Source organism: Leptosomus discolor, chromosome 1 (genome assembly GCF_034619465.1).
Source record: "Leptosomus discolor isolate bLepDis1 chromosome 1, bLepDis1.hap2, whole genome shotgun sequence".
NCBI classification, from domain to species: domain Eukaryota; kingdom Metazoa; phylum Chordata; class Aves; order Leptosomiformes; family Leptosomidae; genus Leptosomus; species Leptosomus discolor.
In genome coordinates this window covers 215,105,134-215,121,549 of record NC_141391.1, presented here as the reverse complement: position 1 = coordinate 215,121,549, position 16,416 = coordinate 215,105,134, and the positions used below count along the sequence as shown (strand labels likewise).

The 16,416-nt window shown below is 43.1% G+C and overlaps 1 protein-coding gene across 1 annotated transcript; it reads right to left on the bottom strand.

The window, feature by feature from the left end:
* Positions 1–749: 749 nt before the first annotated feature.
* On the bottom strand, positions 750–15,539 carry LOC104351597 (interleukin-2 receptor subunit alpha). The gene is made up of 6 exons (XM_009957731.2): positions 15,464–15,539; positions 5,301–5,486; positions 4,964–5,086; positions 4,440–4,667; positions 1,709–1,756; positions 750–793 (listed from the first exon to the last, which is right to left on the bottom strand). The coding sequence occupies exons 1-6, from the start codon at positions 15,522–15,524 to the stop codon at positions 750–752; spliced, it is 690 nt and encodes a 229-aa protein (XP_009956033.1). The 5' UTR covers positions 15,525–15,539.
* Positions 15,540–16,416: the final 877 nt, after the last annotated feature.

Below are 16,416 nucleotides of genomic sequence, written 5' to 3'. Positions count from 1 at the left end.
GAAAAAGCACTGTTGATGTGGTTTCACAAGGTCCTTCCCTCCTCCTTTTTGAGAAAAAAACCCACTCATCTGAGAAGCAGAGCCCATTGGTAATTAGTAAGGAAGAGGGGATGAGGATTAGCAAAGAACGAGGAGAGAAGGAGAACTCCCAAATGTCAAATAGGGACATCTTGGATTAACGAGGCTGGGGAGCCTGTGAACAGGAACAGCCTCGGTGTATCTCAGTGTAGTAATAGAAACAGTGAGGAGGCCAGACTAAAATAAGTCTGAAGTACAAAGTTGTCATGACTTGACTGAGAAATCAGGGGGAAGAAGGAAGAAGAATTACGTGGTCGTGGTGGCAGATGCTCCACCAGACTTCCCACAGGTTAGCCAGAGAGAAAAAGACTGATTGCGTAATCTCTCTGAAACTAACATATTTGCATAATTAACCTTAATTTCCCCATGGGATTCATTTTCCGCTCATTATTTGAACTGCCATTCTCAGTTCCACAGTGGCCGGAACAAAGCATGATTTTTTCATTTCAAAAGCTCCAATTCCTCCTTTTCTTGTTCAGTATTTAGTAGCTGAACCAGATAACCCAAAATCCAGGGTCATTTATTTAATACCAAAGAAGGTATTCAGAAATCGAAGCAGTGCGACAGTGGGACGGGTGATCCAGTTGATACCTCATCCACTGCTAGGGACTTTTTTTAGATTTTGCATTTTCCTGGTTCTGTCCCACTTACCGTATTCTCTGCTTGGTGAGTCACACAAAGACGGCAGGGATGATAAGCAGGACAAAAAAGATAGCTGTTAAAACACAAAATCAACACCGTCAGCACCTGGTGTTATCTTAATTATTGCAGTTACTCCAACTGGGAGAAACAGGTGAGACCTGGGATAAGGTATCATCTCGCCCCTATGCCCAGAGGCAAGAGTTCTTCCATGTTGCCCCATTGCTTTGCTCTCTGGGGCAAACAGGACCCAGACAGAGGGGACCTGGGCAACTAGAGATTGACCACCAACAAATAACCAGGGACTACTGATGCTGCAGTCTCTGGCACGGTTTGCAATACTCCTCCTTCCCTTCCTTTATCTCACTCCATTATTCCTCCCTATTATAATATGTGCTACAGTTGTCAGCAGACTCCAGCTGGAATCAGGAGCCCTTATACAAAGTCTTGAGCATATGCACAGTAAGAGGCAATTTCTATTTTAGCAGCTAATGGCTGAATGGAAGATGGGGAAGGTGGAGAAAAGAAATCTCTTCAGACTGATCTAAATGCATCAGTTTAGCTGTGAGGAAATATTTTATTTGCCCATCTTTTTTTACTCCTTTGAAAATGTGAGAGAAACACATCATTTAAATATTTGCATTTTTTACTGGTTTTTTCCAGTTGAAGTTATTCACTGAATTCACAGAAAGTCTCAGAGAAAGAATCTGGAAATCACTTCGTTTAAAAACTAGACTTTTAGTTGATCTATTTTCTTTTACATCCCTTATGAGTCTTTGAAAACTTCTTTATAAAAAGCTTAAGTGCTTAAACTGTCTGTTTACACGTTCTTTACTGACTTCTCACCCAATACCAACAGATGTGTCTTGCTGTATATTTATTAGCTTTTATAACAGGGATGAATCTCTTCCTTAGAACAGCAAATTGAAAGGCAAAGTAACTGCTCTGGGGGATGGAGTGAAGCCTGAGTCCAGTTAACAAAATGGCATACCTGCCACTGGCAGTATCACAGATGAGGAAAAGGATGGATGAGTCGAACCTATGGAGAGAGAGAAATTCTTTATTTTAGTACTGAGTTGCTCTTCTGGAGAAGATCATCAAATCAGTGATGAGGATAGAGTCAGGCAAAGAGCCATCTCATTCTGGCATAGAAGCAGTGATGAGGGTAGAGTCTGACAGCTCTCCCGCTGCACAGAGACTTAATAATTGCCATATTTGTTTCTTGGCCATCAGTAGATGTTTCCAGCCTGGATATCAACATATGTGCCGATCTGATATCTGATAATGGTGGGCATGAAGTGAACTGTATCTTCCAAGGAATGGGATACAGATAAGATCTTTACTTCATATGCGATCGGGAAGGATGACTTCCAAGGTGCTGAGCTAGGGTTTGGAAACATGGCTTCAAACAGGACCTCTTTTTCCTCAGAAATGTAAGTCAAAACTTCCCTGGTGCAAGAAATTAATCAAATTTCTCCCTTATCCTGAAAAGGAAGCTCTGAACTTGAGCCAGTATGAGGTATGGACATGTTTTTAACAGGAGGTCTGGTAAGAGTGGTCTCTTGATAAATCTCTTCATGCTGAATGTTGGGGGGGAAGAACCGAGGAAGGGGAGTATATTCCTTATCCAGCCCCATTAAAGACATCACATCATAACAAAGAGAAAGGCAGCACTTTGGGGGAATAAATATTTGGTGCACTAATTACAAAGACCTGGCCTTGCTCAGGTTTGAGTGTATTTTTGCAGGAAACTGGATTTATTGTTCTGTTGAATGAAAGGCTGAGATGGCCTGTTTCATCATCCAGTCTCGCGTTTTTCATAATCCTAATATTAAAATTTCAAATATTTGTAGTCTCTGACTAGTCAATAGAATCATAGAATCATAGACTACCAGGTTGGAACGGACCTCAAGGATCATCTGGTCCAACCTTTCTTGGTGGTCTAGACAAGATGGTCCAGCACTCTGTCCAGCCAGATCTTAAAAGTGTCCAAAGTTGAGGAATCCACCACTTCCCTGGGGACATTATTCCAATAGCAATAGGTTGCATCATTTTCTAAGACTAGTATGTTGATGGGTTATTTCCACCGTAGCAAGAAGTTCCTTCATCTTGATAGTACCAAGTGAAATTATCAATGGAAAAAAAAAATAACCATCGTGAAGGAGGAGGAAAGACCAAACAACAAATTGTTACTGCTGTACCTGGAACACTCTGAACTGGGCACCACAGGGAAACAGGTGGATCTATGAAGAAGGGGAGAAAGCCCTGGGTTAATGCTGAAATAGAGTGTCCAGTAAGGTGATTCATTCTTACAGTCAGAGCAGCAATGAGAGGCAATGATGGCCAAGTGTCACCTGAGAGGTCTCTCTGCAGAAAAACAGGCCTGCCCAAACCATCCTGCTCTACCCCATAGCCTGGTACGAGTCACAAGGGCTGGCATTCTCACCTACTGTTACATAGATGTGGCCTCTGAGATACTCATGTGGGCTCTGCTATAGTAATTGGGGAGAAACAAGGCTTTAAAAAGTGCAGTTCATCTCACGATAAAATAGACATGAAATAGGGCACCTAACATAGCACCATCAACACCTATTCCCCTCTGTCAGTTATAAAGGCAGTCCAACTCAGAGGTAGGCATCCGTACAGCAGATAACTACAGTTCTGCAAGATTAATTTCCCCTTAAAGGCCCAAGTACTGGTGAAAACCAGTTTTTTCCACTCTTGGTAGGAAAAGTCCTCTCATATTAACCTTGCATTGGCTCTCACTTCTTTGAAATTCATCCCATTGCACTCTCCTGCCTCAGAGTAGGTTGGGAGGGTCATGAAAGCCTGAAGACTACTGTAGAGGTGGTGGACAGCTGCGTCATTCCACTTTCAATAGCTCTGCCTGACACCCAGAGAGAGCCCCAGACCCTCAGTGCTATTACAGACGCTTGGGAAAGGGGCTCTGTTTTCTCTCTGCATATTGAACTCCTGCATTGTGGAGTTAGGAGAGATGCCTTCAGAAAAGGTAGGTAATTTGGGTGGAGTAGAGGCCACAAAGGTCTTTTTTGTTTCAGCATTACCACATCTAACGGTATAAAAGCAAGAAGCAGAGGTTCTGCAACCTCGCTTGAGAGCCCTGCTGGCTCCCTGAGCAGTGAAACTCAAGATGCCAGACCACAGTGGTGCATGTCCTGCTGAATCTGGGTCCATAAAGACTACAGTGCAATATTGGTGGGCTTCTTGCTGTCTCTTTGTTCAAAACGACATCCTGCGTGTTAAATTAAGAATTGAGCCTCATTACTCAGGTTTAGCTATGGACTAGCTAAATTCTGGATCCTAAACCCCTGAGCAATCATGAGGGATGCTTAGCTGTACCTGTTGGAGTACCTTACTGTGAAGGGACAATAGATGACCTATAGCCAGGAGGAAGGAAAAGGAGAAAGGCTTGTTCTACTTTTTCCTTCCCAGTATATGACAGTGTGGCTGTACCTGCTCACAAATTCCTGCAATTTTGCAGTTAGTGTGAAAGGACACCCAAGATAAAGTAGGATGCAGCTATGTCCTCCCCAGAGATGTCATCTCCACCAGTCAGAGATAACACCTCCATCAGTGTTGGAGCCCTGAGGTCCCCAGTGTCTCCATCCTGAACCCCAAGCAGGTTGTTCCCTAGGATTGATGCGCTGAGTTGAGGGGTTTGGACCCTGCATGAACCAGTGATACCGAAGTAACCATCTTACCTGGCTCAATAGTCTGTGGTGGCCGCTTGTGGCTGTCATTGGTGCATCGCGTGTCAAGGGGGGTCCAGATGATTTTGCCATTCACCTTCTTGCACCTGAGGGTGCCAGAGGTGGGGGGTTGTCTGTCATAAGCACTCTGGCATTTGAAATGTAATACTTGTCCCACGTAATACTGTTTGTTCAGGCTTAAGTAAGCATGCGGAATAGCCTTCGGAGGACCACAAAAATCTGTGGGATCACAAGGCAGCACATGGTTAAAGCAGATAGATTTTACCTACTGCTTGTGTTCTTGAAACAACATGATATGTATCCTTACAAAATATAGACAAGCAGGATATACCAAGCCTTCCTAATTCTTTGTTAGGATATAAAATACTCATTTGCTTACACCATATCGCGTGTTCAGCCGAGATTGTTTCTTTCTCTCTCTCTGTCAAAATAATTAGAAGTTACTCATCATCTTACACTGCTTCCATGGAAATCAGTAGAAGAAATGCTACAGTGATGAATGGGCTCACTCTTACCTTTCTGGTCAAACTCTGAAAGGTTTTCTTGCTTGTGGGGTGCAGGGCTCTGTGTTTTTCTTTCTGGTTTCTGCGTAACATCTAACTCCTCTGTGGGAGCCGTTGACAACAAAATTCTCTCATCTGTGGGAGAAGTTACATTTGCTGAATTACAGCAGGATGAATAGCAGAGCAAAGCCAGAGCACCCAGACTTTTAGAGGCAGGATAGAACTGTTGCAAGTTCTAATTTGCAAAAATAAGTGCAAAAGATCATTTGTTAGAGCAATGCCCAGATACGTCTTATACTGATTAGGTCATTGGAAAAACACCTCTACAAGTGTTTAATTAATCACTTACCAATGCATTCAAATTCCTTGTAGAGCCAAGAAGCAACCTGCTCTTTCCTCTGACACCGAATTCCCGAGTACTGTCCACTTCTTCTCGCATAGCCACTGTCACATTCATAATACAGTTTGGTCCCCACTGGATACGTTTCAGCAGTAACATCAGCAAACTCAGTCCTTGGAAGAGGTGGACATTGTTCTGCAAACAGAAAGCCTGAGAATCAGGACAGCCTGTGCATCAACCTTATTCACCGAGGACTTCCCACAGCTTTCTGTCTTATCAGTACCAGATCATGCCCAGAGCTCAGTGAAGTAAGCCTAATTCTGCTCCCAGCCACAGGGCTAAAATCACAGCTGAGGGATGAAACTGGATGTCATGAAGGGAACGCGAGGGTAGCAAAGCTTTATTTCTTTGGTTGTCTCTAAGCCAAGGAGAGGCTCTGAGTGTCTGGCGAAGCTACTAGTTTTTTCAGTGAACTTTTTTTATTTTAATTTTAGAACAATCCCGTCATCCAAAGCCTTCTTCACATTGGAGTTAGTTGTTGCCATTGATTTCATAAGTATAGATTTGTTCAGGATGCCGAAAAATCCCTTGGGCATGTCTCCACCAAGTGACATGAAGCATGTATCTGTCTACACTGTTTTAATTAGGAGGGGCTGATTCAACTCCCTTGTATTTCTTCTAGAGGAGAAAGGATGCTGGAGCAAAGGTGTTCTGCAGCTGGGAGTGGTGGCAGGCACCTACCTGCCTGCTCCTGTCCCCGTCCTGCCTGAAGCAGGCTTTTGAGCCCTTTCTTTCTGCACCCAGCAGGTGGGCAACACGAAACACTATCAACATTTTCTTACTGAAGCAGCACGCAGTCACATTGCAGAGCTGCTGCCTGCACCAGAGCGTACGGCCCTGAATCTATGGAGTGAGGCATAATAAGCAAAACTAAGCCATTAAAAGTTGCAGTCATCTATAAACAAACACTGGAAAGGGGAGTAGACTCTCAGTTCTGTCTGAGCACACCAAAGAGCAGCTTACTGTGAAACAAGTTTGCAAACCTAAATATAACTTGTCCCAAAACAAGGACGTGAAGTGCTGTGTCATCAGCAAATCAGATCTAAATATACTTCTCAATCAGTTGGAATGAATTAAGTCAGATCATTTCAGTGCACTTGAAAAGCTCACTGAAGCTGAGCTGGAGACCTAGAAGCTGATAAAGGCACTACTTAATGATTATTTAAGGCCTAAAGGCTGAGAAATTCAAAGATAAAACAGGCTGGTCGCATCAGGGCTGGCATTCAAGATCCTTGGGTGCATGATCTGTGGCCCTTTATGCTTATGCAGAACAGTAACAGCTATTATGAGTAAAATTTCTTAGTCATCATGTCTTCACATTTTCTGCAACCATAATTAATGCAGCCTTAGCAAACAGCAAGAACGACTGCGAAAGGGCCTTGAATCCCTGATAGTTGTCCATCATTTGGCGTCTGCCCTTGACTCCCAAAGTGCCTTCTCCTTGAAACAAAGCCATCCCTTGCCAACAGCAACCCAGTCAGCGACTCCCAGATCCACTCCTGCAATGCCCTTTTCGTTCAGAGCCACCCGTCATTTTCTCACTTTGATGTTTTCTGCCCTTTTTACTTTTCAGTATCTTGCCACTTAGTAAAAGTCACACAGTTGGAGGAAGGCAACAATCAAAAGTGTTGTGAGTGGCTTCACAGCTAAGCTGTGTAAGGGATGTTTTAATCCCCTTGTATCTTTGTGTTATCAAAGGATTCGCCTTGTAAACTACATCAGACTGTGGCTTAGAGAGAAGCGACTGTACCCGAAATAGTTAACCACATGGTTTACCACAGACTGTCAGGGTGATTAAAATTAAAGAGTTATCAGATTAGCAGCAAGTTGAGATCATGTACTCTCACTTTCCCTGAAAGCTAAAAGCATGTTTCCCTCAAGACTTCAAAAGCCTCTTTGAAGCACACTGTAGATCTGAATCTCAGCACAAGGCACTCAAACCTACAACTCTTTAGTCTCTTCTTAAGAAAACCCACAGCATTTAGCCTACTCATTGTAAAGGGCGACTGTTGTTTTAATCGATGATCAAATAAAGTTCGGGTTCTTCTGAACTTGCACGCGTCTGATAAGGATTGTGCAGAAATGGCGCACACGGGTGACAGCGAGCAATACCCATCAGGCTGATGCTCTTGGATCAACATATCCACGTTGCAGCTGGATCTCATGCAACACTTCTAGGATCCAACCTATTAATTTCATCCACATCACTCAAATTATTGTCTACTCACATCTAAACCACTGTAGTATCTACTTCTTTGGCCTTTACAACCATATTCCTGTTCTCTGACCCATTTGGAAAGAAGAATTTCCTAGGTCTCCTTGTGACCTGTTTGCTTCCCTCTGTGGACCTCCAACTGCTTCACTGTCACTTCAAATATTTTGCTCCAATTTTCAAGAACCTTCTCCTTATCCACCGTCATATCCTTTCAAAACATTGGCTTCCCTTCCCCTGCTAGACCTCCTCATCAACGTGTTTGATATTGAAGTCATCAGCTTTTGGGTTTATTGTTGTACCAGTCCTCACACTGGGAGGAGTCGTGCGTGAATATGGATGTTTCTAGATAGCCATTGCCATTATTCCTCTTCATTGTCTTTAAGTATCTCATATATCTTCAGAGGTGCTTGTCTTTAAGTGGTCTTTTACTCATCTTTCAAGAACAAGTAGGCACCCAACATGCTGATCAGTATTACTTCTGCACTTTCTTGCCTTACATTTGGATCCTACATTTCTGGTGTTGGTCAGCTATTTGTACCACACTTATACAAACGAGTCCTAATTATCAGCCAGGACTCCAGGCATTGTGGCTGTAGACATGCTAATAACTCTTGACAATGACTACACGGTCAGTGAAGTCTGTCTGAGAATGGAAGCTATAGTTTGGCCCAGAAGAGCTCCCAGTGCTTTGACATTTAGCAGCACCACGGGTTCAAGTGAATTGCTGTATTCAAACTTCCAGCTGGGAAGGATACGTATCCCCAAAGCTGCAGAGGCCATAGGTGGTGGTATATAGGTGTGCAGGAGTCTTTCATGGCACTGGACCTCCTGGCATAGTGTGGGAAGACTGTGCAGAGAGGGATAAGACCTGGTGAGGTCTGGACCATATTGCCCACACAGAACGACCTCTGGAGTGAATCATCCCTAGAACTTCATTCAGTCTTTGTGCCCAAGGAAACTGCATGGTTTTCTCCTAAAAAATCAACATCCCTGCCGTGTGGGTGATAAAAGAGCCAAGGGATGGGAAGAAGCCAGGGAACTAGGGAATGGCAGTGTAGATTTACTCCTTGAGTAGATTCCTAATTTTTTACATTTTTGGGGGGAGATTAACTTTGCATTTTTTGCTGTTTTGCACCTGGTTGGGAATTAGTCTGCCAATTTGTTTGAGTTGGTGTGATATGAAAATATAAATCTCATAAAAGGCCAGCACGCCTAAGCGTAACCTGCCTCATAACCTCTGGTGGCCCAGTTTGGCACAGCCCAACTTCCCTCTGGATTCTGCATCCCTCCGTGGCTGCTCCAGGGCTACGCTCCTGCTAGCACTGGTTTAAAAGACTGCCCCCACGTCACCTTCAGATCTCTTGGGATTTTGTTCGCCTCATTTTCCCTCCCCACATCCTCCAATTCTCCATCCTCAGGACAAGGTGCTGTGTATCCTTATTTCCTTCTCTTTCAGTCCTTATGTCCTCTGTCCTTCCTTTCCTTCATTCACAAGCTTCACCAGACCCCACCTACAATTCTCATCTCCTACATCCCAAAAGTGCTCCATTTCTTTGCACTTAGGGGTACTAACATGATGTATTGAAACGAGCCGAACAGAGAGGTCGGTGTTCGTGGGATTTAGCACTGCCATTGGTTGCAGAATTGCTAGAACATGTAGCTCTCCTAAGGCAGCTGGGAATCCGCATTTCTCCCCATATTAGTGGATTTTTGGTGCATTTCTGGAAATTTTGGAACTGGTTTCAAATATTATCATACAGTGGATGGAGACACACCCTTGGAATTAGAAGAAGACTACCGAGTTCAGATGATAGATATCTGTGAAACATAAAAAATTAAAAAGTAGTTATTGCGTCTTCTGGTGTGCTCCCAAAATTAAGTTTGATGTGTTTTTTGAGACCTGCAAGCCTTGTCATCCAAGCCACAAGACAGGTAGCTGTTCCTGCTTAAGCAATGGTGCCTGATGCCATTTGAGGCCTCTTAGGGCATCTGGGACCTCCACACAGGCTGTCAGATATAACATAGGAGTTACTGGAGGCTGGTGCCAGGCAGAATACCCTGCCATGCCCTGCCTTTTGTGAGTTCATTGCCCTGTGCCGAATAAAGCTTAACTGCCTTTGGTTACCCTCAGCATCTAGCATTAGGGGAAAGAAACCCACTAGCTAAATCACCATCAGTTCTTTCAGTGCTTGGGTTTTTTCCCTGAGGTTTCCCATTCAGATACGTTACCGACCCAACACAAGACTGCTCATAGTAGACATGCTGGCAGTATTAGGATTTATGAAGCTCTCCTAGCTATTTCTCTTCCATGTCTGAGTTGGCAGAGCAGCGTTAGACAAGGCATCAGAACAACACCTTTTGTCCAGAAGAAGTGAAAAGCAAATTTATAACAGGTATTTTTAGTAGTAGATAAACACAGACAGTGAGTCATGCCACAATAACCTAAACTCAGAATTTCCTCTGTCATGTGGCTGTGTGTCACCGGCGCTGACATTATTCTGATGTCAGTTAAGGTGACAAGGTGCAAAAATAGGACAATTTTCCCCTAAATACAAAGGTGGTAAGACGGGATCAGTAGGAAACCGGCTGTTCTGAAGATCTGGGTAGAAGGAGTGGAAGAAACCAGGCGCTTCACACACCTGCCCAGTTCAGAGATGAAGAGAGCCTCTCCCCAGAGACACCAAGAAATAAAACCATGCTAAAATGAAGACATTTCCCCAGATGTGCCTGAAAAGCTAATTCAGCCCTGGGGGTTCATCTGCTGTCTGAAACCACATGCTCTCTAAATAGACCATGTCTCTTGAAGATGAAACTGATATGGGTGAAGAGAAGGAATTGATACCGGCAACTGGATTGAAATGGTAATGAACTTTTTCTAACTTCAAAACTTATTCCCAAAGGGTCCGTTAACAAGCTAGCTACAGCTCTGCCTGCTTCTTTCCCCTCTGCTTGATGTAATTTATTGTCTATGTGGATTTGTAAGCCGGCAATAGATCCCAGCTGTGGGGCTGGAGTGCAGACCTGAAGTTTATGGTAATTTGCCTCTGAGATTTTGGTTAGCTACACTGCGTATTACGCAGAGCTTATCTTACAAAGTCATCTGAGTAGCAATGAGTCTGCAACATAAGTGACAGAAATACAATGCAGATGAAATTACCAGGCACAAGATTTAATGCAAACAGCAATGGAGAAGAGATCAGCCTTATGGGGCAGGAGGTGGGTTTTAATATTCCTAGCCATGGAGAGAAGGCATGTCCTATTCTAAGGACTAGGCAGTTCAATACCTGCTGAGTTTGCTGTACTAGAAGATGCCTCTGTTGGAAAGACAGTGTAAAATAAACTGGAATATGTACCGGCAGGAGCTGTCCATTAACTCTTTGTGGGACCATGGAAAATTAGGTTTGGGAGAAATGCACTTCTCTTATCTCTTGACCTAATCACGCTAACCAGTTGTTTTCCATTGACCTAAGCAGTGGAATCTAATGCAAAAAAAAATTTCCATATACAGCAAGGCTAGAGTTGCTTTGATAGTGGACTAAGCTTTCTCATGCTAAGCATAATTTAGCAGGAACCTGCCTTTTTAGCTCCTTCTGTAAGAAGTGGAGCTGGGCAGACCCCTCTAGAGGACAGCAGACACCTAACTTAAGTTCTCCAAAGCAGTGCTTAAATGTCCTTCTCTGTTTTTATCAGCTACAGTGGTAGAAGAACGCTCTTACATGCTCACATTGACAATTAGTGTGGTTTAGCTAATGCATTGATATAATTTTAAAGCTCACTTTGCCATGAGTTGCCAGCAAAGCAGCCTGAAGATGTTGTTGTGTCTTCTGTTGACCGAGATGTTTCTTGACTGAATATGTCTCCCCTCTTCCTAAACACAATTATCCCCCTTCATCATCAACTCACTGCTGTTTTAATGACTGATTGCCACCCAGCTGACAAAAAGCAGGCATTTCAATTCCCTGCATAGTCACTAGAAAGACACTTACAGGACATGGCTCGTTGCACCCTTATCTGCAATTTGGTAGATGAGCTGTGCCCTGAAAGTGCTGCTTTCTCTCCCCTGGCTATGAAGGGGCTCCACATGTCCAGTTTGATGGAGAAGATGGTGAAGACGGCTGAAGTTAAGCAAAATGAACCTCAGGCCTGCCCTGGCAGGGAGGATGGGATGGGGACTTGGGCAGCAAATGTGGAATTGGAAAAGGGAGCATTAAGAAAGAGGGAGAGTGTTTCCTGAGGCAGGGAGAGAGAGGAAAACTAGCCTGAGCACAGCGCACTGCATAGAAAATGTACAAAGTGGAGAATGGGGAACATTTGTTTTTCTTATTCTTTTGCTTCTGAACGTTTATAACCTGTGGTAAAGCCACAGAGCTCAAACTCTTGAAAGGCAACCACTGCACAAGGTATGGTAGCAGAACACAGAGTCTGGTTTTGAGGATATCATATGTGAAAACCTTGTTTTGGTGTGTGACATTTGGGTTCTGCATAGGTTTGGCTACATTTTTGCTTGAATCTGTGGCTTCAGTAACACTTGCCTCTTCAGTATTTTCATCTAAAGGGAAAAACACATTACCATGAAAGAAAATGGGCTTTTTAAACAGCAGCAGAAATTCAGATCCTTTTCTTTGGCTAGAACTTTCTCAGCCTTTCCTTTTATTGGGTTAGAAGGGCAGTAGAGAATACCCTCTCTGAAAATAATTGAACTGGATGACAAGCATGTGTCCCATTCTTGTGTAACAGTGAAAAAAGGCCTGGTGGGACTCTTCTGATTTCAAGTGTGGCTTTAGGGCTCATTTGACTTGTGGTCTTATCATGGTCATTGAGCTTTCCACTGGAGCTCTCAAGAGCGGGATGGAAATTATTTGTTAGTGTTGATGTTTTTTTCTGACCTTGTAATGCATAAAACATTTTTCCAAATAAAAGAGGGCTGTATATTCTTTGTCTGGAGTCTTTCACTTCACAAATGGAGAACATAAAGAAAAAGAAACAGATGACACAGTGCTGCTACCCTGGCAAGGCTGAGGAACAGGGAGTCAAGTGAAGAGAGTCATGGAAGGACTTTGGAAATGTGAGTTTTGGAGAAGCATTAGAGGAGAAGGAGCAAAGACTCAGTAAGCCAGGTTGTCCCAAGATTCAGGACCAGGGTCAGGAGATGGAAACCATGGGTGGAAACCATCCAAAATCTAGGCTTTGAAGATACAATTAATGCAACAGGAAAAACAGGGGAAACAAAGCTGGACATCAGGAAAGAAAGCAGGGATACCAAAATTGCAACACTCTGAAGGCAATAGTGAGCAAAGTCAAAGGTGGTGGCTTCCTAGCTCAAGAGTGGATTTTTTGCTGTGACAAAAGGGAAGGACATAACATCTCATCTCTGATGAAGTGGGGAGAAGATTTCTCCATCTGAAGGCAGAACCAGATACTGCAGGATTTCTGTCCATAATATCTGCTTTTCCTCAGCGGGATCACAGTTTTTTAACAATTGTTTTTTTAATTGTAGCTGTGTAGTGGGCACTTTGCTGCTGAGGGCCCCTGTAGCTGGAAGGTTTATAACGGTATTTGCTCTCTGGTTGACCTTAGAAGAAACACTTGTACGTGTTTGACAACTTTAATGTATTCTGCATTGCATTTCAAATCCATGGGAGCGAGCGCTAATATGCAAGTATAATGGGAAAGAAATTCCTCTCATTTAAATGACTGAGATCTGGTACCCATCTTGTGTGAATGAAATTCAGTTGAATGAAATTCTTTCTTTTGTGAGTTTTAATCCTTTCCAGGTTTAACTTGCAAATCTATTCAGTGTATTCCTGTCAGATGAACAGCAGGATGGAAAGGTCGTAGAAGCACAGACCAGCTTTTATCTTGTATTTGACCCTTGCCTAGCATACTTCAAGCCTCATCCATGCCTGCAGCTTCTAGGCACTGCTGCTATGCCGAGTAAATGAGACAAAAGTGATGCTTTTCACGAGAAAATCAGCATTTCTCTTATCCTCTTTAGCACTAAGATGTACTTTAATATTTACTAAATGAATGATCATCCCATGCCTTAGTTTCTCCAGATAGTCTCAGAAGACTTTGCCCTCTCAAAGCACTTTGAGATCGATCAGTGAAACTGTTTTGTAAGAAAAAAAAAAAGCCTTTTTATATTCTTTTTTCCCCTAATTATATTTATTCCTGAGAGTGCATTTTCCAGAAGCCCTCTTGCAAACAACATCTATGGCAGGATCTATTTACAAAACTGAACTTGCACTGCTGGGATGAGCTGAAAAGACTACAGCAAAATAATATGAATAACACTGTATGTACTAAGGCATTGTTGAATTTTGACCAGTTTGACCTACCCTCTTTCCCTTTTCTTTGCTTTTATCTATTCCTAGGTCTCCTTGTTGATCTCCCTAAGGAATTAAAAACAATAGGTCTTAGAGCCACAATATTTCAGGCATCTCTACAACAAAAACCCCTAAATTGGTAAAGGGTGGTGTTTCTACCTTAGCATACTATTTGCAGGGAGAAAATAAAATATATATATATATCTAAATGAGATGTTTAAACATTGGGAAAGACATTGAAAATAAATACAGGAAGCTGAGGAAAGAAGAGCTTAGTGATACAGTGAAGAATGCAATGCTCTGCATTTATTCATCCATCAGAATTAAATCACATCAGATAGCATAAAATGCAACTGCTCTAACACCCCTCATTTTTTTCCAAAAAACAGAAAGATTTCTGATAAACGAGACTTGCCAGCAAGAAATCTCACAACGTGTCCCAGGCACAGTAATACAGAAAGCGTGATATAGGGGACTGACTCATCCCAGAACCGATCCTATTTACATATCTCTGGCTGAACGTCTCGCAGTGATGCTCTTGCACGCGGCACTTAAACGCTTGCCGTGGGCATTGGCACTTCATTTGGCAACAAAAATGCCCCGTGAAGGAAAAGGTACGGAGTTTACTGGCAAAATACTTTAACGAGAATAAAAACACCTGAGGGTTAAATATTTGTGAAGGTACTTCCTGCGTTAACGAGTTCGGTTGTAAGGAACACAGCCTTCCCTTGAGACGCCCTGCCCCTAGTAAAAATCGCAGCCGTGCTAGAGATGATCCATCAGCAGCTACAGTACCATTGCACCTGAGAACCTGCCTTAGGCTGCATCTGCTCGTGCCTCTCAACCTGGACATCATCATCAGATACAGGAGGCTATCACACAGGATAATATCACATGTATGGAGCACTAAGGATGTAAGATTTTCTTTTCCCTTTGAACAAAGCAGTTTAAATTCAAATATGCTAATATATCACCAGACCATTTCTCAATGCACACACTTGTCACAATAAATAAATCAAATATAAACAGTATCACAATTTATAAATGTGTAAAATTATGCTGAATGAATTAGCTGTCTCTGTTCACAGTTTATAGGCACTGCTGGTTGGGAGGCGTGGCTGAAAGAATACTTGGTAGCTAGAGTACCCGTAGCAAACTTGGATGGCACCTTTCAACTAACAGCATTGCCATCAATTTTACCTACAGAGGTGCTGACATTTCAGTGTCTATTTTTGTATTTCCTAAAGCTACATGTAAAATGGAAAAACGCAAATTCAAAGAGCTACCTAAGGAGCACAAAGCTGCTTTGATCTGCCCACTGTTCCAATGATGGGTTGGAGGATACGTACATTACTCAGACAAAAAATATCCTGTCGCGCTCTGGATTGTCTGCAGTTGATGGTTTGTGGGCACAAAACCCATTTCTCATTTCCTTAGAATCACAAATTCCTTAAGCTCTTAACATCTTTCCTTACCTGAAAGGAGTCAGGATGTTGCGAACATCCTCCAGCAGCCACCACAAAAAAGCAAATCGTATTTTCCCTCCCCAAAAGGCAGAAATAGTCCTTTACCTGGCTTGTGCCCCTTGACGGATCCAAGCAAGAGCCACATCAAAAGGCACTTGAGCTCCATGGGACTTGTTCACATCTTTTCTCCGCAACGCTGAGGATGGTGAAGTTTCTCAGAAGCAATGGGCTGGTGCCAACCAAGCCAAGGAGCAGTCTACTGCCTGGTTAGACCGATGGGGAGCATCACCCTGCCTGCACAGCAAGGACTTTGCTCTTTGGTCAGCAAATCGTCGTTTGGCTGGCTGGCTCCGCAAGACAGAATAAAAGCTGCTCTCTGTTCAGGTATTAGTAGCTTTTATCCAGGAAATCAAACTTAATGCTTAGTGCGGCGGAGCGTGCCGTCGTGTGTAGGAAGTGGTTTGACACATCAGAGCTACTGACTCCAGAGCTGTTCCACTACAGCTGAGGTCAGTAGAAGGGGGCAAGGTTTTAATGGGTTCGTGCAGCCACTCAACCCCAAATCTGTGGCTGGACAGGCATTTGAGAGGGACCATCGCTGTAGAACAGTTATCCAGTATACAACAGTGGACTTCAGACACCATCTGGGGGCTGTACCTACAAAGAAAAGGTCCCATCGGGTATTGTTTTGGATTTTTGGATGTCTTCATCTGATGATGATAAAGCCACATTCCATTTGTTTTTTGATGTATGCATGTTTGCAGTTTCTCTGAGTGACAGCTGAGCTTCTGAAGGATGGACAGTTTGATTAAAAAATCTGTGAGGATGTGGCAGGCAGGTTTGGAAAGGGTTTCTCTTGCTCCTACATTGTCTGGGTTTGCTGTGCTTCAGTGAAATTGCTTCTTCCAAATGTCAGCGGAAAACTGGAAATTATCAAGGAACTATCACAATTTATGTAGTTTTTCGACAGCCATTTCCACAGACATTATTATCTGTTAGTACTTAGAGAATTAGTTGGGACAGACTATGGAAAACAGATTTAAACTATCTGTGGTACT

Excerpts from the sequence above, each read along its gene's own strand:
- LOC104351597 (XM_009957731.2), bottom strand. The coding sequence starts at position 15,524 with ATGGAGCTCAAGTGCCTTTTGATGTGGCTCTTGCTTGGATCCGTCAAG. Across the intron at positions 4,668-4,963 it reads TTCAGAGTTTGACCAGAAAG|ATTTTTGTGGTCCTCCGAAG; the intron begins GTAAGAGTGAGC and ends GTGATCCCACAG. Across the intron at positions 1,757-4,439 it reads ACCACAGACTATTGAGCCAG|GTTCGACTCATCCATCCTTT; the intron begins GTAAGATGGTTA and ends CTCTCTCCATAG.